Source organism: Diceros bicornis, chromosome 17 (assembly GCF_020826845.1).
Source record: "Diceros bicornis minor isolate mBicDic1 chromosome 17, mDicBic1.mat.cur, whole genome shotgun sequence".
NCBI lineage: Eukaryota > Metazoa > Chordata > Mammalia > Perissodactyla > Rhinocerotidae > Diceros > Diceros bicornis.
Window position 1 is genome coordinate 61821847 of NC_080756.1, and position 22450 is coordinate 61844296.

Genomic DNA, 22450 nt, shown 5'->3' on the forward strand with positions numbered 1-22450 from the left:
TGAGGACCCTAGGTTCTGCCAAGTGAGTAAGTCCCAAGGGGACTAGTAGGTCTTTTTTCAGATAACCACTTAGCTTCCTTTCCTTTAGCATGTATGGATTGTTCCACCTAACCAGTAGTAGTAATCCAGCTCAACAGGAGGTGTTGTCAACTGTACATACTCCTCCCTATTCAGCCAGGACCAGTCTATTACCCATTATAATCCGTGCAAGAGCATTTAGACTGATCTGCTGATCTTCTAGGGCTTGTGCCATCTCATTGGCTATGGTAGCTAAAGTTAGGTATAGGTTCCTGATTATTATCTGTAGGGCATGAATTCCAATACCAGGGAACAATATTTGCTCTGCTGTGTGAAACCAGGAGTCAGTGTATCCCTGGATAGGACAGCCGTCTTTACCTGGAGATTCAACAAGGAGAATGCAGTCCAAGGGGTGGTGTCACTGACTCTTAGAAATATTGTCCAGGGTAGAGTTGGCAAAGAGCAAGCCTTATAGTATTAGATTTAGTTCATTAAGAAACATTTTCCAGTTTGCAGCAAAAGCTAATTACTAAAGCAATTCCTTATTTGATAACAGTAGTTGAAGGTGGTTCTTGTTCAGAAGAATTTCATTCTCGTTCTTGGGCTCAAAAAATTGCAATAAGGAGGAGTGACGTCAGCATCATGGCGTAGTGAGCTTTCCAGTAAACTCTTCCCATGATAAGATACAACAAAAGTGTCAAGCATAGACCAACAGGAGACACTCAGACTGCACAGAGAGACATCAGAAAGACCCACACTGCCGCACATCTGAGAGTTTACGTTCTGGGGCCCCCAGAGGAAGTGGGGAGAGATAAGGAGAAATCCTCTCTCTCCCCATCAGATCAGCAACATGGGTCATGCAGCTCCTAGAGAGAGAGGAGAGGTGGCCCTCTGCAGGGAAATTGTAGCTCTTCAGGCTCTCTCAGCCAGTGAGAAACTCCACAAGAGGACTCAGAACTTCTGCAGGGGTGCCATCAACATCTGAGCACCCCAAGAGAGCAGATAACGAGGGGTGAGTGAGAAGCCCCCCCCCAACCCAGAGACCCAGTGGGCAAGGGAGAGAGCCCCTTACCCCCCACATGCCTGACACTGCAGCTCAGCCAGCCAGTCTGAGCAGCCCTGGTGGAGTGCGGGCAGCCCGTGGCAGCAGAGCAGCCGCGGCGGAGTATGGGAGGCCACGGCAGCAGAGTAGCTGAGGTGGAGCACAAGCGGCCTGCGGCAGTGGAACAGCCGCGGCAGAGCACAGGGGGCTCAGATCACACAGTCCTTGACACCCACATGGTGACAGCAGGTGGAAACTGCAGCCAGATATTTCCAGGGTGAGGAAAAACAAAGCCAATACAGCAACCACGATGCAAAAGTACATTAAATCGCCAGATCAGAAGGAAAATGACAAGCACTCAGAAATCAACCCTGAAAGCACAGAAATCCATAACCTAAACGACAGAGAATTCAAAGTAGCTATCATAAAAAAGCTCAACGAAATAAAGAAAACGCAGATAAACAATTCAACGAGATAAGGAGTTTCTTCACAAAAGAGATTGAAATCATAAAGAAAAACCAATCAGTATTAATGGAAATAAAGAACACAATGGAGGAGATAAAGGAGAATCTGGAATCTTTAAAGAACAGAGATGACAATATGGAGGCAAGAATTAGCATTATAGAGGATAGGAATGCAAATATGCTTCAGATGGAGGAGGAGAGAGAACTAAGACTAAAAACAAATGAGGAAAGTCTCCGAGAAATATCCAACTCAATTAGGAAATGTAACATAAGAATTATAGGTATTCCTGAGGGAGAAGAGAGGGAAAGAAGAACAGAGAGCCTATTCAAGGAAATAATAGCTGAGAACTTCCCAAATCTGGGGAAGGAGCGGGAAATAGCTGTAAGTGAAGCCAGTAGGTTCACCTAAATATGTCAGCAGGCAAAGGCCCACTCCAAGGCATATAGTAGTAAAACTGGCAAAGGTCAATGACAAAGAAACAATATTAAGGGCAGCTAGACAAAAACAAACAATAACGTATAAAGGAACTCCCATCAGGCTCTCAGCGGATTTCTCAATAGAAACTTTACAGGCTAGGAGAGACTGGAATGATATATTCAAAATACTGAAAGACAAAAACTTTCAGCCAAGAATACTCTATCCAGTGAAAATATCCTTCAAATATGATGGAGAAATAATAACTTTCCCAGATAAACAAAAGCTAAGGGAGTTCATGGCCACGAGACCCCCATTACAAGAAATGCTCAAGAAGGCCCTCAGGCCTGAAAAAAAGAAGAGAAAGGGAATACAAAGCTTGGATCAAGGAGAAAAATAGGTAGACAAAATCAGAAAAATAGTAGATCTTCACCGGAATAGGATAGCAACCACTTAAATACCAAAATCAAAGATCAAAGGAAGGAAATCACCAAAAATAAATATAACCTCATCACTTTAAACACACACTGACAACACAAGATAGAATAAGTTGTGACAAGAATAACTTAGAAGAGGAAGAGGAAAGAGATTGAATTGACTTAGTAAAAGAGAATAAGAGGCATCAGATAATGGACTATCTCATACACAAGATTTTTTATAGAAACCTCAAGGTAACCACTAAACAAATAATCAGAACAAAATCACATAGGATAAATAAAGAGGAAACTAAAAGAGTCATAAGGCAGAACAACCAAACTGAACAGGCAGGCTGAAAAACATGGGACAAGAAACAGAGGAAATGCAAAAGAACTGGAAAATAAGTGATAAAACAGCAACATTAAGCCCTCATATATCAATAATTACTCTAAATGTAAATGGATTGAACTCTCCAATCAAAAGACGCAGAGTGGCAGGATGGATTAAAAAGCAAGACCCAACAATATGCTGCCTCCATGAAACACATCTCAGCTCTAAAGACAAACACAGGCTCAGAGTGAAAGGATGGAAGACAATACTCCAAGCTAACGGCAAACAAAAGAAAGCAGATGTTGCCCTACTTATATCAGACAAAGTAGACTTCAAGATAAAACAGGTTTGGGCCGGCCCTGTGGCTTAGTGGTTACGTGCGCGTGCTCTGCTACCAGCGGCCCGGATTTGGATGCTGGGCGCGTACCGATGCTCTGCTAGTAGACATATACAGAGCACTCCATCCAAAAACAGCTGACTACGCATTCTTCTCAAGTGCGCATGGAACATTCTCAAGGATAGCCCATATGTTGGGAAACAAGGCAAGCCTCAATAAATTTAAGAAGATTAAAATCATAACAAGCATTTTGTCAGGCCATAATGCTATGAAACTGGAAATCAACCACAAGAAAAAAACTGGGAAAGTGACAAAGATGTGGAGATAAAACAACATGCTACTGAACAACCAATGGATCATTGATGAAATTAAAGGGGAAATCAAAAAATATCTGGAAACAAACGAAAATGAAAATCGATGATGATATAAAGAAATGGAAAGATATCCCATGCACGTGGATTGGAAGAATAAACATAGTTAAAATGTCTATATTACCTACAGCAATCTACAGATTCAATGCAATCCCAATCAGAATCCCAATGACATTCTTCACAGAAATAAAAAAAAGAATACTAAAATTCATACTGGGCAAAAGACCCTGAATAGCTAATGCAATCCTAAGAAAAAAGAACAAAGCTGGAGGCATCACAACCCTTGTCTTCAAAACATACGACAAAGCGATAGTAATCAAAACAGCATGGTACTGGTACAAAACAGAAACACAGGTCAATGGAACAGAACTGACAGCCCAGAAATAAAGCCACACATATGTGGACAGCTAATTTTCGACAAAGGAGCTAAGAACATACAATGGAGAAAGGAAAGTCTCTGCAATAAATGGTGTTGGGAAAACTGGACAGCCACATGCAAAAGAATGAAAGTGGACCATCTGCTGTCGCCATTCACAAAAATTAACTCAAAATGGATCAAAGACTTTTAGGTGAGACCTGAAACTATAAAACTCATAGAAGAAAATATAGGCAATGCACTATTTGACATTGGTCATAAAGGAATGTTTTTAGATGGCATGCCTACCCAGACTAGGGAAACTAAAGAAAAAATAAACAAGTGGGACTTCATCAGATTAAAGAGCTTCTGCATGACAAATGAAACCAGGATCAAAATGAACAAACCCACCAGCTGGGAGAAAATATTTGCAAAACATACATCTGACAAGGGGTTAATCTCCATTATATATAAAGAACTCACACAATTGAACAACAAAAAAACAACCTGATCAAAAAATGGGCAGAGGAAATGAAGAGACACTTCTCCAGAGAAGATATACAGATGGCCAATAGGCACATGAAAAGATGTTCGACATCACGAATCACCAGGGAAATGCAAATCAAAACAACATTAAGATATCACCTCACGCCTGTTAGAATGGCTATAATCACCAAAACAAAACACAGTAAATGTTCAAGAGGATGTGGAGAAATGAGTGGTAGGAATGCAAACTGGTGCAGCCTCTATGGAAAACGGTATGGAGATTCCTCAAAAAATTGAAAGTAGAAATACCCTATGATCCAGCTGTCCCACTGCTGGGAATCTATCCAACGAACCTGAAATCAACAATCCAAAGAGGCTTATGCACCCCTATGTTCACTGCAGCATTATTCACTGTAGCCAAGAAGTGGAAGCAGCCCAAGTGTCCCTTGACTGATGATTGGATCAAGAAAATGTGATATATATACACTGTGGAACACTACTCAGCCATAAAAAAAGACAAAATTGTCCCATTCGCAGCAACATGGATAGACCTGGAGAGTATTATGTTAAGTGAGATAAGCTGGAAAGAGAAAGACAAACACCACGTGATTTCACTCATATCTGGAATATAAACTAACACACGGTCAGAGAGAACTGTATTGTGGTTACCAGAGGCAAAGGGGGTGGGGGATGGGCACAAGGGGTGAAGGGAGACATGTATAAGGTGATTGACCAAGAAAAATGTACAAAACAAAAATGTACAACCAGGATTTTCACAATGTTATAAACTATTAAGATATCATTAAAAAAAAATCGCAATAAAACAGTACCACAGCTTAGCCATTGGACTGCTGTGTGATAGGGTATCTCAGTGTATTCAGCTTTGATTTCTGACAAAAATTCTTGGAACTGACAATGGTTAAGTCCATGACTACAAATGAAATTCGCTGTTGAAACCCCTGGTTCATTAACACAAGATAGATTGAAATAGTTCCCAGAATACCTGCTGATGAATACTATAATCATTAACCATAAGTTTTATTGTTTTATTTATTTTTATTTATTTATTTTTTCCCCCAAAGCCCTGGTAGATAGTTCTACATCATAGCTGCACATCCTTCTAGTTGCTATATGTGGGACGTGGCCTCAGCATGGCTGGAGAAGCGGTGCGTTGGTGCGCGCCCGGGATCCGAACCTGGGCCGCCAGCAGCGGAGCGCGCGCACTTAACCGCTAAGCCACGGGGCCGGCCCAACCATAAGTTTTAAATACCTTAAATTTTCATAATCTTCGTAACTTTGTCCAAATAATAAGCCTTCTTCTGCTCCACACATATATTTTTTCCACTAACAGTAACACATCTTAGCAGATTCCACTTCAGGTTGTAGTGAATTAGTGTTTTCTTAATTACTTTGAAAACAGTCTCACCTGTAATTATTCTATGCAGACTATGCCAATTCTTTAGTCACTTCACACTTGTTCTTGACTCCTTGAATAAACAGCAGCTGAGCAGTTTCAGACATCTGTTAGTGCATCAAGAGTCTAGGAAAACCACTCAAAATTGTTTGCCTGGTATTTCAGTTGTCTATTGATGTTGTTCCCATTGTCCTCAACTCGTTGAGCAACTGTTGTCTCCAAAAGACTAATAAGCTTAAACTTTTACTTTTTCTGGACATATTTCTTCAGTTGCTGTGGTTGAACACGATTTAATTAACTCAGTGTCAGTAAATAACTTTCCTTGCTTGGCTAACAACTGAGCCTCTTAGGAACTCATTTTGGTTGTGGCCTCATTTTCAGTTTTATGAAAAAATTCCATGATGAGATGTTCCACTTTAAATTTTCTAATTTTTTTGCTTTCCTGTGAGTTGGGAATATTGTGATGAGTGCTTTATAGTCTGGTAATATCAATGTATATTGTGTTCTTTTAGCACAGCTATAATGTCATTGCATAATAAACACAATGCTTTGCCATCTAATTAGATAACAAAATAATCTATACTCCATTATGCCTTAAAAGCAGGATATTCGAAGTCCACTTGTCTCTTCTTGTTTTGACACATGGTTGTGCACGGATAAAGTAAAAGTTGTGGTACAGCAATGTGCATGCAGTTGAAATGCTGCATAGTTATAATTGTGTCACTGCAATTTTTAGTGTGCTGAATAGCAGTGTGGAGCTGTGAGAACGCCTCATATAGTCTCTGTTGCAGCTACTCATCTGCCACTGAGCCACAAAACAACCATAGATAATACTTGAATGAAGGAATGTGGCTGTATTCCAATTAAATTTTATTTATGGGCACTGAATTTCCTATAATTTTTATATATCAGAAAATATTAATCTGATTTTTTTCGACCATTTAAAAAATGTAAAAACCATTCTTAGCTCATGGGCTGTATGGAAACGCGCAGAGGGCCAGATTTGGCCCGTGGGTCATAGTTTGCTGATACCCGAGGTATTACATAAGTGCAAGGAACATTTTTTTTTTCCATTATTATTAAGGAGCTCATTTCATTTATGCATAAAACTAAATGCTGTTTTTTTTAATATTAAGCCCAAATCTGTCTCCTTGTCACTTCCATTCTTTAATCATATTTTATTTTTTGTTATATAAGTAATATATATTTGAAAGTATTTAAAAAAGTTAAAATATGAAAGAAAAAAATCTTATAATCCAGTAATTGAAATTATGAAATGTTAACATTTTTTCCAAACATTTTTATAGATACATAAATTTTTTTTATAAAACCATAAATTTTTTTATAAACCATAAATATGAATTTATGGTTTATAAAAATGAGATAATATATATGATGTTTTATAACACTTTAAAAATTAACAATATATTAGAACATCTGTCCATGTCACTAAATAAACATCTATAGTCTCCTGCTATAGGACGTTTAGGATGTTCACCAGTATTCGCTGGTAAAAGGTAATCATTAGCCTTCTTTGGAGTGGGCACATGGCAGTTTTTCAGTTAGCCTCCAAATTCCTTAAAACTTTTCCTTTCCAGTTTCCATTTTCATTTACTTTTCCAAAACCTTCCCTTGACTATTTATAGCCTGATAGGTCTGGAAAAACACTATTTAATAGAACTTTGTGCAATGAAAATGTTCTGTATCTGCTCTGTACAGTATTGCAGTCACAAGTCACATGTGACAGCTGAATGCTTGAAATGTGACTAGTGTGACTGAGGAACTGAATTTTTGATTTTATTTAATTTTTATTTAAACTTAAAAAGCTGCATGTGGCTCGTGGGTGCAATATTAGACACGCAGGTCTAGAACTCAGTTTTTTATCTTCCTCTCTCAGCCAGCCCCTATTTTTACAGTAATTTGTTAACAATACCACTTGCTAGCCAGGCTTGAAACATAGGAGTCATCCTTTAGCTCTTACCTCTGTTTTCTGTCTTCTTTATTTGTCAGCTGTTACCAACTGTCCCAATTTTGTGATGATTCTTCCATTATCCTACAGACGCTGCCCCAAATTATTGCAAATGTCTCCTGATTTTTCTCCTTCATTTTATGTCTTCTCCATCATACATTTTGCATGCTGTAAGCAGGTTGACCTTCCTAACATTGCGTGTTGCATCGAGAACCCACAGTTGCTCCCTTTTCCCTAGGGCTACTCTATAAAACTTTCCTTGGTTTCTATGATCTGGTCTCATTACCTATTGTGCCTTATGTCTGTTATTACCTTGTACTTTAAGCAAGTCCCACTATTCCTATCTATGTTTTTTCACTCAAGCTGAGCTGCTCTAGAATGGTAGACTCCTATGATAGTGATTACTATTGCTTACCTGTATCTATTTCTTCTCTCCTTCCTGGCCCATGGGAAAATTGCATTTAGGCAGGGCTGTGTGACTAGTCCTAGCCAATGACATATGAGTGGATATGATTTGTGTCACTTCTAGACTGTAACATTTAAAAGCCAGTATGCCTTCTCCCCATTTCTTTCCCTTGCCTTGCAGTATGTGTGTGGATGTAGGGGGGAACATATGTTCCTAATGGCATAGTTACAATAGGGCAGAACCACCATCAGGCAGGATTGCTAAGTGACTATATGAAGCAGTTGCCTTGCCTTCCAGTCCCCAGGTTACATATATAAAATGAGGGAGAAATGGACCTTTGAGTTAAGTTGCTGAAATTTTGGCTTTATTTATTATTGCAGCATAGACTAGCCTGTCCTAATTAACATATCTGCCAAATAGGTATAGGGTGACCAGCTGTCCAGTTTGCCCAGGATCGAGTAAAACTAGGAGAATCCCGGGCAAACTGGGACAAGTTGGTCACCCTAATACATACACACTTCTCCACCTATCCAAATTCAACTTATGTTGTATCTCAGCTGTAACAGACTCCATGTCCCACAAAAACCAGGCCTTTTCAACCCCTGTTATTTACTAAATTTGTAAGGACCTTAAGGATTATGTAAGCCTGTATTGATCAATTTTTTTTCCTGCTTGAGCATAGAATTTTTTCCACCTGAACATTGTAGAATCTAAAGAGTTTGCCTGCTCCAGCATTTTTGTTTTGTTTTCTTTTTGAAATTTGTTTGTTATCCTTATATTGTTTTCTCGTAAGCCCAAGTATAAAGTATTTATACCTAAAATACAAAGGTGTAGGCTAACTTTTTAGAGGGAAACATTAGGTTCTTTTTTTTTTTTTTTTTATAATTTTTATTTATTTATTTTTTTCCCCCAAAGCCCCAGTAGATAGTTGTATGTCACAGCTGCACATTCTTCTAGTTGCTGTTTGTGGGACACGGCCTCAGCATGGCCAGAAAAGCGGTGCGTCGGTGTGCACCCGGGATCCCAACCCGGGCCGCCAGCAGCGGAGTGTGCGCACTTAACCGCTAAGCCACAGGGTCGGCCCGAAAAATTAGGTTCTTGTTGCTCTTTGGTGCTTTACTATCCTACCCTATTTGTTATCTAAGATGTGATGTAGAACTCACTCCTATGCTATGCTATTGTAAATAGGATCTGCCATAGCATTCATTGTGTAATGTGGGTAGAGTTTGGTTTCAAGTTCATGAAGCAATAAGTATGAGAAGAGGCTAAAGGAGGTGACCCTTTCATGCCTCAAGATTTCTGTCACATTAAATGTCTTTCATTTTTTCCTAAGTGAGTCATGTGCTCAGTACAGAATTTTCCATAGTTACCTCTACACTTCCAGAACTAGTCAACTCTTCCAACTCTTCCAGACTTCCAGATTTGTGCTGAATATAGTCAACCCTGTTCAGGATTATGTATTCTCACTAGTAGAAGTCCTGACTTGCATACTTGATGCCACATGATAACTTTTGTTATACTCAACTTTTCATTTATTAATATAGAGCACCTTGATGCTGTAGTAATATGGATTTAATAATAAAACATTTCTTTCTTAGGTTAGGAAGGAGAGTAAGTTCTCTTCTGTTAATTAGTAATGTTAATTAGTAATGTAACAATCAAATACATGTGGTTGTGATACTGGTTTGTTATTCGTTCAGCCATTAAAGAGTAACTCCTCATTTTCCCCTCCTCCCTCCAGCCCCAGGCAACCACTATTCTACTTTGTGTCTCTATGAATTTTACTATTCTAGGCACCTCATTTGAGTGGAATCGTACAATATTTGTCCTTTTGTATCTGGCTTATTTTGCTTAGCACAATGTCTTTAAGGTTTATTCCTGTTGTAGCATGTATCAGAATTTAATTTCTTTTTAAGGCTGAATAATATTCCATTGTATGGAATGGACATTTGGGTTGTTTCTACCTTTTGGCTATTGTGAATAATGCTGCTATGAACATTGGTGTACAAATCTCTGTTTGAGTCTCTGCTTTCAGTTCTTTTGGATATATACCCAGGTGTAGACTTGCTGGATCACATGGTAATTCTGTGTTTAATTTTTTGAGGAACTGCCATACTTTTTTTCACAGTAGCTGCACCATTTTACGTTCCCATCAGCAGTGTATGGGAATATGGAGGGGTTCCAGTTTCTCTGTATCCTCACCAACACTTGTTTTCTGTTTTTTTATAATAGCCATCCTAATGGGTGTGGTGTGAAATGGTATATCTTTTTGGTAGGTCATTTCTTTTTATTGCTGAAGAATATTCCATTGTATGGGTGTACCATAGTTTGTTCATCCATTCACCTATTGAAGAACATCTTGGTTGCTTCCAAGGTTTGGCAATTACAAATCAAGCTGTTATAAACTTACATGTGCAGGTTTTTGTGTAGATGTAAATTTTCAACTTATTTGGGTAAATGCCAAGGAGGGTGTTGCTAGATTGTATGATAAGAGTATGTTTAGTTTTGTAAGAAACTACCAAGCTGTCTTCCAAAGTGGCTGTACCATTTTGCATTCCCACTAGCAATGTATGAGGGTTTCAGTTTCTCGTATCCTTGCCAAACTTGCTATTATCCATATTTTTGATTATAGCTATCCTAGTGGGTGTGTTGTGGTATCTCATTGTGGTTTTAATTTGCATTTCATGGCTAATGATGTTGAATATCTTTTCATGTGCTTATTGGCCATTTGTATGTCTTTGGAGAAATATCTATTCATATCTTTTGCCATTTTTAATTGGGTTATTTGTCTTTCTGTTGTTGAGTTGTAAGAATTCTTTATATGTTCTGGATACCATACCCTTATCAGATACAGTCATGAACTGCATAATGACATTTCGGTCTGCAACAGATTGCATATATGATGGTGATCCCATAAGATTAGTACCACATAGCCTAGGTGTGTAGTAGACTATACCCATCTAGTTTTGTATAAATACTGTAGGGGAGGAAGACATTTTCCTCTACCCTTCTAGGTTCTTCTGGCTGGTCTAAGAATTAAATTGACATGAAAGAGATTAGCAGGAGAAAAACAAACAAAAGTTTAATAGCATGTAAACATGGGAGAAACCCATGAAAACCAAGGAACTCACCAAAATGGCTGAAGCCCTTACCTTAAAAACCATCCTCAGCTAAAGACAAAAGAAGATGTTGGGGATGGGGAGAGTCAGGGACTTCAAAGGGAAGGAAGGCAATTCACAGGTAGGTGAAAAGGAGCAAAAGTTTGGAAAACAAGTGTTTGGCCACACAGAAAAAGAAGAACACAGAGGGGAGCCCAACAAGCAGGCTTTTCTAGGTTCCTCCCTGTCTACCACCTCATTTGTGTGATGCTAAGGTGATAGCTTGCTTCCTGAGACAGGTTTTTTTAATAGGAATTATTTTAGGCAGTTAAGGGGGAGGTAACAAGAAAACTTGGAGTCTTCTGTTTCTTAGAAATAATCAGCCTAAAATAATCCTCACATTAAAGAGTCACATTTTGGGGTGGCAAATTTCTTTCCCTTCAGTACACTCTATGATGTTTCCACAACGATGAAATTATCTAATGACGCATTTCTCAGAAGGTGTTCCCATCGTTAAGTGACACATGACTATATATGATTTCTAGATATTTTCTTCCATTCTGTAGTTTGTCTTTTCGTTGTATCGGTAGTGTCCTTTTTTTTTTCTTTTTGGTGAGGAAGATTGGCCCTGAGCTAACATCTGTGCCAATCTTCCTCTACTTTGTATATGGGACGCCACCACAGCATGGCTTGATGAGCAGTATGTAGGTCTGTGCTCGGGATCTGAACCCGTGAACCCGGGGCCGCCAAAGCAGAGCGCACTAACTTAACCACTACACCACCAGGCTGGCCCCTTGGTAGTGTCTTTTGACATACAAGTCTTTAATTTTTATGAAGTCAATTTATCTATGTTTTCTTTGATTTCATGTGTTTTTGATGGCGTATCTAAGTAACCATTGCCTAATCTAGGGTCATGCAGGTTCATTCTTTTGCATGGGAATATCCAGTCGTCCCAGCACCATTGTTAAAAAGGCTGTTCTTTCCCCCGATTGAATGATGTTGGTACTCTTCTCAAGAGTTGACCTTAAACATATGGATTTATTTCTGGCCTCTCAATTCGATTGCATTGATCTATATGCGTGTTTTATACTATGACCACATTATCTTGATTATTGTAGCTTTGGAGTAAGTTTTGAAATTGTGAGCTGTCAGTCCTCCAACTTTCTTCTTTTTCAAAATTGCTTTCACTATTTTGTGTCTCTTGCAATTCTATCTGAATTTTAGGATTGTTGTGTCCATTTCTGGAAAAAGGGCAGTTGGAATTTTGATAGGGATTGCATTGAGTCTGTAGATCAATTTGGGGAATATTGCCATCTCAAATCAACTTTTCAAGACAGATTCTTATAACCCATGTGGGGAAGGAGAAAATTTCCCCCCTTCCCCTCTTGGTTCTTATGGCTGGTCAAATAATTAAAATGCATAAGGCAGGTTAACAGGAGAGAATCCAATTTAATTTGTGTGCATGGGGAATTCACATAAGCATGAAAAATTCCAAAGACAGTCAGGCAAAAGGAGGTATATACATCATTCTGGACTAAGGAGAAGGGAGCAGGGGTCTGGGCCTTCAAAGGGAAAGAAGGCAATTTACAGGAAGATGAAAAGAGTTAATGTTTGGTACACAAATGTTTGTTGGGCCATCTAGAGACAATGGGACACAGAGAAGACTTAGGTCAAACGGGCCTTGCTAGGTTCCTTCCTATCTACCACACCTAGTTCGTGTTATACTTTGTATAGTGTCTATATATCTATACCTTATGTAGTTATCTATGGTGATAGCTGCTTCCTGGAGCAGGCTTTTTATCTTATATATATTTTATTTTTATCAAGGAACTCATGTATGGAATTTATTTATTTAATTTATTTTTATTATTTATTTTTTGTGAGGAAGATTGGCCCTGGGCTAACACCCGTGCCCATCTTCCTCTACTTTATTGGTGGGACACCTGCCACAGCATGGCTTGATCAGCAGCGCGTAGGTCTGTGCCCGGGATCCAAATCCAGGGACTCTGGGCCACCGAAGCAGAGCACGCGAACTTTACCACCATTGGGCGGCCCCAGGCTTTCTATCTTAAATTCTTTTAGGCAGTTGGTGTTTCTTGACTAAATTTTGTTTCTTAACAATAATCAGCCCACGGGGCCGGCCCTGTGGCTTGGCGGTTGGGTGCGTGCGCTCCGCTGCTGGCGACCCGAGTTCGGATCCCGGGCGCACACCGAGGCACTGCTTCTCCGGCGATGCTGAGACTGCGTCCCACATACAGCAACTAGAAGGATGTGCAACTATGACATACGACTATCTACTGGGGCTTTAGGGGAAAAAATAAATAAATAAACAATAATCAGCCCAAATAATCCTCAAGCCAAAGAAACACATTTTGGGGTGGCAGATTCTTCTCCCTTATACCCCATTGCAAATTGTGATTCACAATTCATTAATTCTGAAGATGTGTACTGTTTCATTCTTTTCTCAGTCTTTCTATCAGGAACAGGAGATGTTTGATCCCAACCACTGTGAAACCAGACTTTGAATGGGTGCATGGTGGGTGCATTCTTCTGTAACCCTGTCCTCTCTCAAATCTGTCTCCCAATATGCAGGATACCTGGTGGGTGTGGTATCACTGGAAACTGACAACTGCTAGTGAGATTGGCTATTTTGGAGTTTGGTTGTTTTTTAAAAAATCTGGTTTCTTACTTACTGGTCCAGTATGGTATCATTTGGGGTATTTGTTTTTGCTACTGAATTAATAATTGAACCATGTTGTCTATACTTTCAGTAGATGTTTTTAATTTGATTATAATTATTTGGGTTGTCTAGAGCAGTATTTGTCAAGGTTAATTGCCTCAATGCTTATTAAAACAAAGATCATGGAGCCCTACCCCAGACCTACTGAACCAGGTGCTTCATGCTAGAGCCTGGGAATCTGTATTTTTGATACATTCTCTTGGTAATTTTAATATGCCTCCAGTTTGGGAAACCATAGATTTAGAAAGTATTTTACTCTGGAGTGTCTAGCCCATGCAGCCTTTCTAAACTTGTTGATCCGATATTCACTTTGAAAGCCCTGAGTGTATTTCAGGGCTGGCATATGATGATTGCTGACTCAACTGACTCTTCATTTGACACTGAAGTGGGTGGGATTTAGTGTGCTAAAGTCTGTTTATCACTGAAGTATTTTCCTCTGGGTTTATAGTGCAGGATTTATGCTGCATTGGTGCTACTGTGAAGCTCTATGCTTTTGAAAGTCTGGGCGGGGTTGATTAAATGAAAATCGCTGAATCTGTCTGTGTCATTGGTTAGCTAAATAAATAGCCTTTTGTGTCTTGACAGCAGTAGACTTTTTCTGGTTTAGGGTTTCCACATGGCTGATTATCAAGTATGACAACTTGTCGTGTGTAATCAGCATCACATTAGTCTCAGGAGAATAGGCACTCCTTTAATCAGCTGCTTTTCTTTAATCTGGCAGGGTGAGACATATGGTAACCAAGACATTATTGTCATTTACGTTGTGGCATGGTGGTGGTATTGGTGTTGTGATTGGGTGTGTGGGTGTGTATATGTTTTAGGTATGTAGATTTTCCAAAAAGCGGCAAATGGCAGATAAAACATTCATGTATTTCTTGTTTTTCACTGTACATCAAAAATTATAATCATATGTTTTAGAATTCAGTAATAATGTTACTTACCAGAAGATCTACTTTCTAATCTTGTTTCTGTATGATATATTTGAGCCTGGGCTAGTCATTTAAATGCTCTTAGTCCTATATTCTTCATATAATAAGGAGGAAGGAGTAGACAGCTTTTACTTTACAGACCCAAATCTAAAATTCTATGATGCAGACAGTGATTAAAACTCTCATAAGCATGGAGATAATACTTAAGTTCTTATTCTTTACATTCCTTGTCCTCAGTATTCTCCATTACAATTCCATTACCATAAATAAATGGTCTAGTTACTCTCCTATGTATGTGTTTCATCTGTACTCTTGTTCTCTTATATAGAATGAATTCTCATTTTCTTTATTTCTTTTAACTTTTGTCATTTGAGCTAGCTTCAAAATATACTGATAACTTTGGGGTTTTTTATTCCTCTGAATTTATATACTATAACTTTCATTTTATTGTCTTTTTTCTTTTTTTTTTTTTGTGAGAAAGATCAGCCCTGAGCTAACATCCATGCCAATCCTCCTCTTTTTGCTGAGGAAGACCAACTCTGAGCTAACATCTATTGCCAATCCTCCTCCTTTGATTTTTTTTTCCCTTTTTCTCCCCAAAGCCCCAGTAGATAGTTGTATGTCATAGTTGCACATCCTTCTAGTTGCTGTATGTGGGACACCGCCTCAGCATGGCCGGACAAGCGGTGCGTCGGTACGCGCCCGGGATCCGACACCTGGGCCGCTAGTAGTGGAGCGTGCACACTTAACCGCTAAGCCACGAGGCCAGCCCCTTATTGTCTTTTTTCTTAAGTGTCCTATCTCCACAGCAAGGTCGTCATCTATACATGTATATCTATACGTTGTAATCCTTTGAGTCTTCATCACAGTGACGGTGATAGCTGTCACTATCAAGTATTTGAGTACGTTTTTAGTCCTTGCTTGACACAAGTCCTAGGACAAAGGAACTATCTCAAATAATTTGTAATCTGTCAGAATAATGATAATAAACTATAAAATCATTGAACATTATAAGATATATATTTAAATGTTAAACTACGTGGCACAGACTAAATGATATAAATGTTCAAATGTCAGTGATATAGAAGTAGTCAGTGAAGATGTGAAGAAGTAGAGAGACTTAAATTCGTCCTTGCAAAGTGGATAGAGTTTGAATAATCAGGAAAAGGAAAGACAATCCAGCTTAGGTAAAATTGTAAATATGTCTTTTTCATTAGTGAAGAAATTGGCAGTGAGTTCATACTGGGTAGGAACAGAAATGAATTTTTTAAAAAGTTCTTACCACATATAATTTAGTGTGGCTTATAATACATAATGAAAACATAAATAAATAAATAAAAATATTCTAGTAAATAAAATCAGAATAGGGAAACTATACATTTCCATAGTGGGAATAATAGATCACAGATATGTAGTCTATAAGGTCTCATACAGTAATACTAACATTGAGCAGTGAATTTGGTTCTGAGGCAAAGCCAAAAAAAAAGTGGAGATATATTTAGTTCCAGGACTTTTTTGTCCATAACTGGAAGCTATACTATTTTCTTCTAAGTGGAACATTATTCTTTAAAAATATTTTTTTCACTTAGAGCTTTATTACATAGGGCACAGAGAAATGCAGTAGAGAATGTTGTCAATATCACATACAGTATTAGGTTTCAAAACATTGTCTCTTAATATGATTCTGGATAAAAGCCAAGGAAATGGCACCAAGATGCAACTTATTTAAAATAAGTAGTTAACACTGTCTGGCGACCTAGATTATATGTGTGTATTTTTCTGATGATCCAGCTTAATATGAGGATAAAATCTAGAATGCAGAAGAATGGAAGGACTACATGTCACATCAGGAAACCTTATAAAAAATTAGATCTAACAGGTTGCATTCTCTGGGAAGAATTTGAAATGTTTAGGTGCTCTATGTTTCTGATTAAGGGCAGGTCAAGAGCAAACTAGCAGATGTTAAGTTCGAAATGTTTTTATGGAACTTAAAAGGCTAACCAAGACCTTTTTCAGCATGGTTCTTACCCTACCTCTGTCGTAGAAGTATGTTTGAAGGAGTATCAGTAGGTAAAAGAAGGATTTCTCTTAAAAGCACTTTCATGCATTGTAGTTCATGACAGTAATTGATCAAAATTCTTATTTTGAGTATGGCAGAGATTATTTTAGCCTGCAGAAGTTTGAAGGCAAATCTCTTATAGGTAAGTCACACCTAGAAAAGTAGAAAATCATAGGACATCTAGTATTCAGGAATGCAGCTTCTTAGTAAAACTTCCCACATGAATTTATTGTGAAATGTACCCTAAATTTAAAAAATTTAACTTTCCTTTTGAATTTTTGAATATAAACTAATTAAACTTGGTTGGACATGTGCTCAGGAAAAAAAGATTTTAGTTTTAGATCAATGGATCTAAATTGATTATTTTTTCTTATAGCAATTGAAGAGCAAGAGTAACTGCCTACCAAGATTTCTCCTAGTTTGTGTTATAACAGCCCTATTTTCTGTCACTTGGCATTATCTAAACTGTCAGAAGGTGGTTTCTGCTGATCCAGACTCTTACAGTACTGAAAGCAGAATATGTATAAGCATCATTGATTAGAAATTTATGATGAACTGTTTCTGTTCACAGAGACAGGGTTTGTGGAAAGATCATTGTCAAATAGTTAACAACATTTTAGAGAATCAAAAAGGCTTGATGAGAGGCCGGCCCTGTGGCCTAGTGGTCAAGTTCGGTGTGCTCTGCTTTGGCGGCCTGGGTTCGGTTCCTGGGCATGGACCTGCATCACTCGTCGACAGCCATGCTGTGTGGCGACCCACCTACAAAATAGAGGAAGATTGGCATGGATGTTAGCTCAGGGTGAATCTTCCTCAAGCAAAAAGAGAGGAAGATTGGCAACAGATGTTAGCTCAGGGTGAATCTTCCTCAGCAAAAAAACAAAAAAGGCTTGGTGAGTGGGAGCTACTATCTATTGAGCATTTTTGATGTGATGAGACTTAATTTATTTATCTCATTGCCCTTGACAACATCCCTTTGTGTTGGTTATTATTTTCCCATTTTACATAAGAGGAGAGGCTGAAGAAGATTATTTTCCTTGTCCAAGGTCCCATGTAATGATGAGCTGGAATGCTTGACTCCAAAGCTTATCTTCCACTTTACTGAGGTGTCTTCCAGGAAGCCAGAGGGGAGAGAGATAATTTCACTGGAAGAAATGAGACTGACCTTAAACTAATTTCCCAGTCTGTGTTTGGTGTTTTAATAATGTCACAGTATATTCTGGAAGTCACTTTACCTAGTGTAGTTATATTAATCAGTGCTGTTGCAGAGCCATCTAAAACTAAAAATTACTGCTAAAAGGAAAACCTGTTATAATTATAAACAATACTTGAGATTTATTAAAAATTTATCTGTAAGCGAAATAAGCCAGTCCCCAAAATACAAATAACTGTACGATTCCATTTATATGAAGTATTTAGAGTAGTCAAAATCATAGTGACAGAAAGTAGAATGGTGGTTTCTAGGGGCTAGGGGGAAGGAAGAAATGGAGAGTTATTGTTTAATGGTATAGAGTTTCAGTTTTATAAGATGAAAAGAGTTCTGGAGATGGATGGTGGCACAACATTATAAATGTATTTAATACTTCTGAGCTATACACTTAAAAATGGTTAAGATGGTAAATTTTATGTTATTTGTATTTTACCACAATAAAACAAATTGGGGGACAAAAAGCCTATCTGTAAAAAGATAGACTTTTATGCTTTATGAGAATTTGTAAAGATTACCTTCTTCATAGGATACATTGTCTTCAAATTTTGCATAATAGATTGTGTCTGCTTTATGTAATGTTTTAAAGTTTTTATGTATGTAGTTTCATCTAAGGTATTTATGTAGGCAGAAATAAATGAAATGTCATTAAGCAAAATATATGTTAACTATGACCTTGAGGGGATCCTTTGTAGTTGCACTTCAACTAGAAATACATAAGGAATCTTATATTTTCTGCAAAAAATTCTTTTAAGAGTCTGAGTTTTATTTTGGTCAGTCTCAGCTCAGAAGGCAAGTGTTTTATGTGGCCTAAAGGAAAATCATTTTTGTGAACTTGAAAAATTGAAAACTAATCATAGAATCTGTGAGATATAGAAATGTCTAACTTTTTGTTTTTCAGAGGTATTTTAAAGACCCACAGATGCTATAATAATCAAGTTTCTTGGCCTAAATTAATAAGCTCATCTTTGAATTTAGAATTTTTTGCTTACAAAAAATGAAAACATATAAACGGCTCACCCTTCTCTTTATAAAACTTGTCAGTGGTCGAAAATAGTACTGAAAAGTACTAGAGGGCTGGCCATGTGGCTTAGCGGTTAAGTGCGTGTGCTCCACAGCTGGCGGCCGGGGTTCGGATCCTGGGCGCGCACCGACGCACCGCTTCTCCGGCCATGCTGAGGCCGTGTCCCACATACAGCAACTAGAAGGATGTGCAACTATGACATACAACTATCTACTGGGGCTTTGGGGGAAAAATAAATAAATAAATAAAAATTAAAAAAAAAAGAAAAGTACTAGAAATGTGTCTATAAATAATTTTTCTCAATGGGAAGGGTGACAGGTGTCATATTTGGATTCAGTGTTTTAGATGAAGTGATGAAGTTCTGCTCCAACTATCTGAGGCAGGAGAAATTAGTAAATTCTCAAATGTCTGGTCTAATTTTCTCCTTTAGACTCTTGCCCTGTTTTCCATTCTGTGCTATAGACCAGGACCTTCCTTTTCGTTTTACTGAGTGAGAATAGCTTGTGCCTGGTACTTTTGGTATATTCATAAGTTGGAGGAGATAAATCTTTTGATGATAATAGGCATTCTCTTGGGCTGCAGTTTGCATAAAGATGTGAAGATAAGGGACTGTGAATGTTAATGTCAAAAGATATTATCACTGATCTAGACAACCTTTCAGGTTTCTTTTCTATTAGGTCAAAAATGTTTCTGAGCATTTCCTTCCTAGCTGCCCAACCAGAAGATGAGGAAGACACAGCCTGGATGAGTGGTTTTGTGTTTGGACTGACATGAGTTCCAATCACATGTACCACTCTATAGTAGTGGTATAACCTACCCAGGCCTGAGTGTCCTACTCTTTATTATTATTTTTTTTAATTTTATTTATTTATTTTTTTCCCCCAAAGCCCCAGTAGATAGTTGTATGCTGTAGCTGCACATTCTTCCGGTCGCTGTACGTGGGACACGGCCTCAGCATGGCCATAGAAGCGGCACGTCGGTGCACACCCGGGATCCGAACCCCGGGCCGCCAGCAGCGGAGTGCACGCACTTAACCGCTAAGCCACGGGGCCGGCCCATCAGTGTCCTACTCTTTAAATATCTCCTATCCCCCTAGCCTCGATAATGAGTTTTGATTTTGTATTTTCTGACTTAATAGTTAAAATACTACCCATATTATAATAGCTTCTCTCTCCCACTTTCAATAGTAACCTTTTTTGTTGGTTTCAGGAGCCCAACAAGATGTAGCTTCACAATCTCTGGATCAAGAAATTTTATTAAAAGTTAAAACTGAAATTGAAGAAGAGCTAAAATCCCTGGACAAAGAAATTTCTGAAGGTTTGTTTATCCTTATCTTCCTAGTTAATCAGTAGATTCTGTTTGGTGTAGTTTGCTGTTGATATAATTTGACTTTTTACAGTTCAGTGTTCTCAACATTATACAACTTCATTGATGTAGGATTATAAGGGTGAAACTAGAAGGTATCCTTTTTGTTTCCTGGGGGATATATTTAAAAGTTTCCCAACTATACCCAACAGTTTAGATGTAGCCTTTTCTGGCTAAAGTAATGGATTAAACGATCGTGTTAAGGTACTTTCCATTCAATGTGGTTTGATTTGTATTTGGTCTCTTTATAATTAATAACATTAAAGGGAAAAATGTAAGTAAGCTGCTTCCATTTTTGCATGCATATATGCTATAGATAGTTGTAATAGTGACGTACATGTAATTTTATAGCCACATATTTTGTACTTAACATTACATCATAAACTTTTAAAATAGTTATTCTACTTAACTACATGAAATTCTGTACTGAGTGAATATTTACTCAATCATTCCCTGTGATTGAGGGGAGCATTTGGGTTATTGTTTTGCCTTCCATAAGTAACACTGCATTGAACCTCTGGCCCAGTGATTTTTTTTTTTTTTTACAGCTTTATTGAGATATATTTCACATACCATAAGATTTACCCATTTAAAGTGTATAGTTCAGTGGTTTTTAGTATATTCACAGAATTGTATAATTATCACCAAAATCTAAATTTAGAACATTTTAACACACCAAAAAGAAACACTATACACATTAGCGGTCACTTCCCATTTCTACTCCCACCAGCCCTTGCCCCCAGCCCCACCCGTGGCAACCACTAACGTGCTTTCTGTCTCAGTGTGTTTGCCTATTATGGATATACACGAAAAGAGAATCATACACTATATGGTCTTTTGTGACTGACTTCTTTCATTTAGCATAGTGTTTTCAAGGGTCATCTGTAACATGTTTCAGTACTTCATTCCCTTTTACAGTGGAATAAAACTCCATTGTGTGGTTATACATTTTTTTTATCCATTCATCAGTTGATGGATATTAGGTTGTTTCTTCTTGGCTTTTATGTATAATGCTGCTATGAAGATTCTCGTACAAGTTTCTTTGTGGCTGTATATTGCCCAATAATTTTTAACAAGAAAAATTATAAATTATGTTTATAAATCAGTTCCCTGTTAGTAGAGAAAGAATATGAATAGAAATTTACAAATAATCCAGAAACCTAACTTTAATCTTCTCTTTTATTTTCCTTTACCAACTTTTAAAATTTTATTTATTTATTTACTTTTTCCCCCAAAGCACCAGTAGATAGTTATATGTCATAGCTGCACATCCTTCTAGTTGCTGTATGTGGGACACGGCCTCAGCATGGCCGGAGAAGCGGTGCGTCGGTGCGCGCCCGGGATCCGAACCCCGGGCCGCCAGCAGCAGAGCGCGAGCACTTAACCACTAAGCAACGGGGCCGGCCCATCCTTTACCAACTTTTTTAACTGATTAAAATTCCAATTCTATTTTAAGCCTTTGTCCATTTAAAAAAAAAATTATTTTATTGAGATCATAATGGTTTATAACGTTGTGTAATTTCAGGCATACATTATTATTTATCAGTTTCTGTATAGACTGCATCGTGCTCACTACCAATAGTCTAGTTTTTATCCATCACCATATATATGTGCCCCTTTACCGCTTTCACCCACCCCCACCCCCTTCCCCTCTGGTGACCTCTAATCTGTTCTCTTTAGCCATGTGTTTATCTTCCACATCTGAGTGAAATAATGCAGTGTTTTCCATTCTCTGTCTGGTTTATTTTGCTTAACATAATACCCTCAAGGTCCATCCATGTTGTTGCAAATGAGACGATTTTGTCTTTTTTTATGGCTGGGTAGTATTCCATTGTGTATATGTACCACATCTTCTTTTATCCATTCATCAGTTGATGGACTCTTGGGTTGGTTCCACATCTTTGCTGTTGTGAATAATGCTGCAGTGAACATAGGGGTGCATAAGTCTCTTTGGATTGCTGATTTCAAGTTCTTTGGATAAATACCCAGTAGTGGGATAGCTGAATC

At 38.1% G+C, this 22450-nt stretch overlaps 1 protein-coding gene across 4 annotated transcripts in view; it reads left to right on the forward strand.

The window, feature by feature from the left end:
- BCL2L13 (BCL2 like 13) overlaps positions 1-22450 on the forward strand; it is a 93779-nt gene that overhangs the window by 15488 nt on the left and 55841 nt on the right. For all 4 annotated transcript variants that reach the window (XM_058559155.1, XM_058559157.1, XM_058559159.1 and 1 more), the window contains one exon: positions 20288-20395. In XM_058559155.1, the coding sequence (XP_058415138.1) occupies positions 20288-20395 (108 nt within the window). The remainder of the gene's footprint in view (positions 1-20287; positions 20396-22450) is intronic.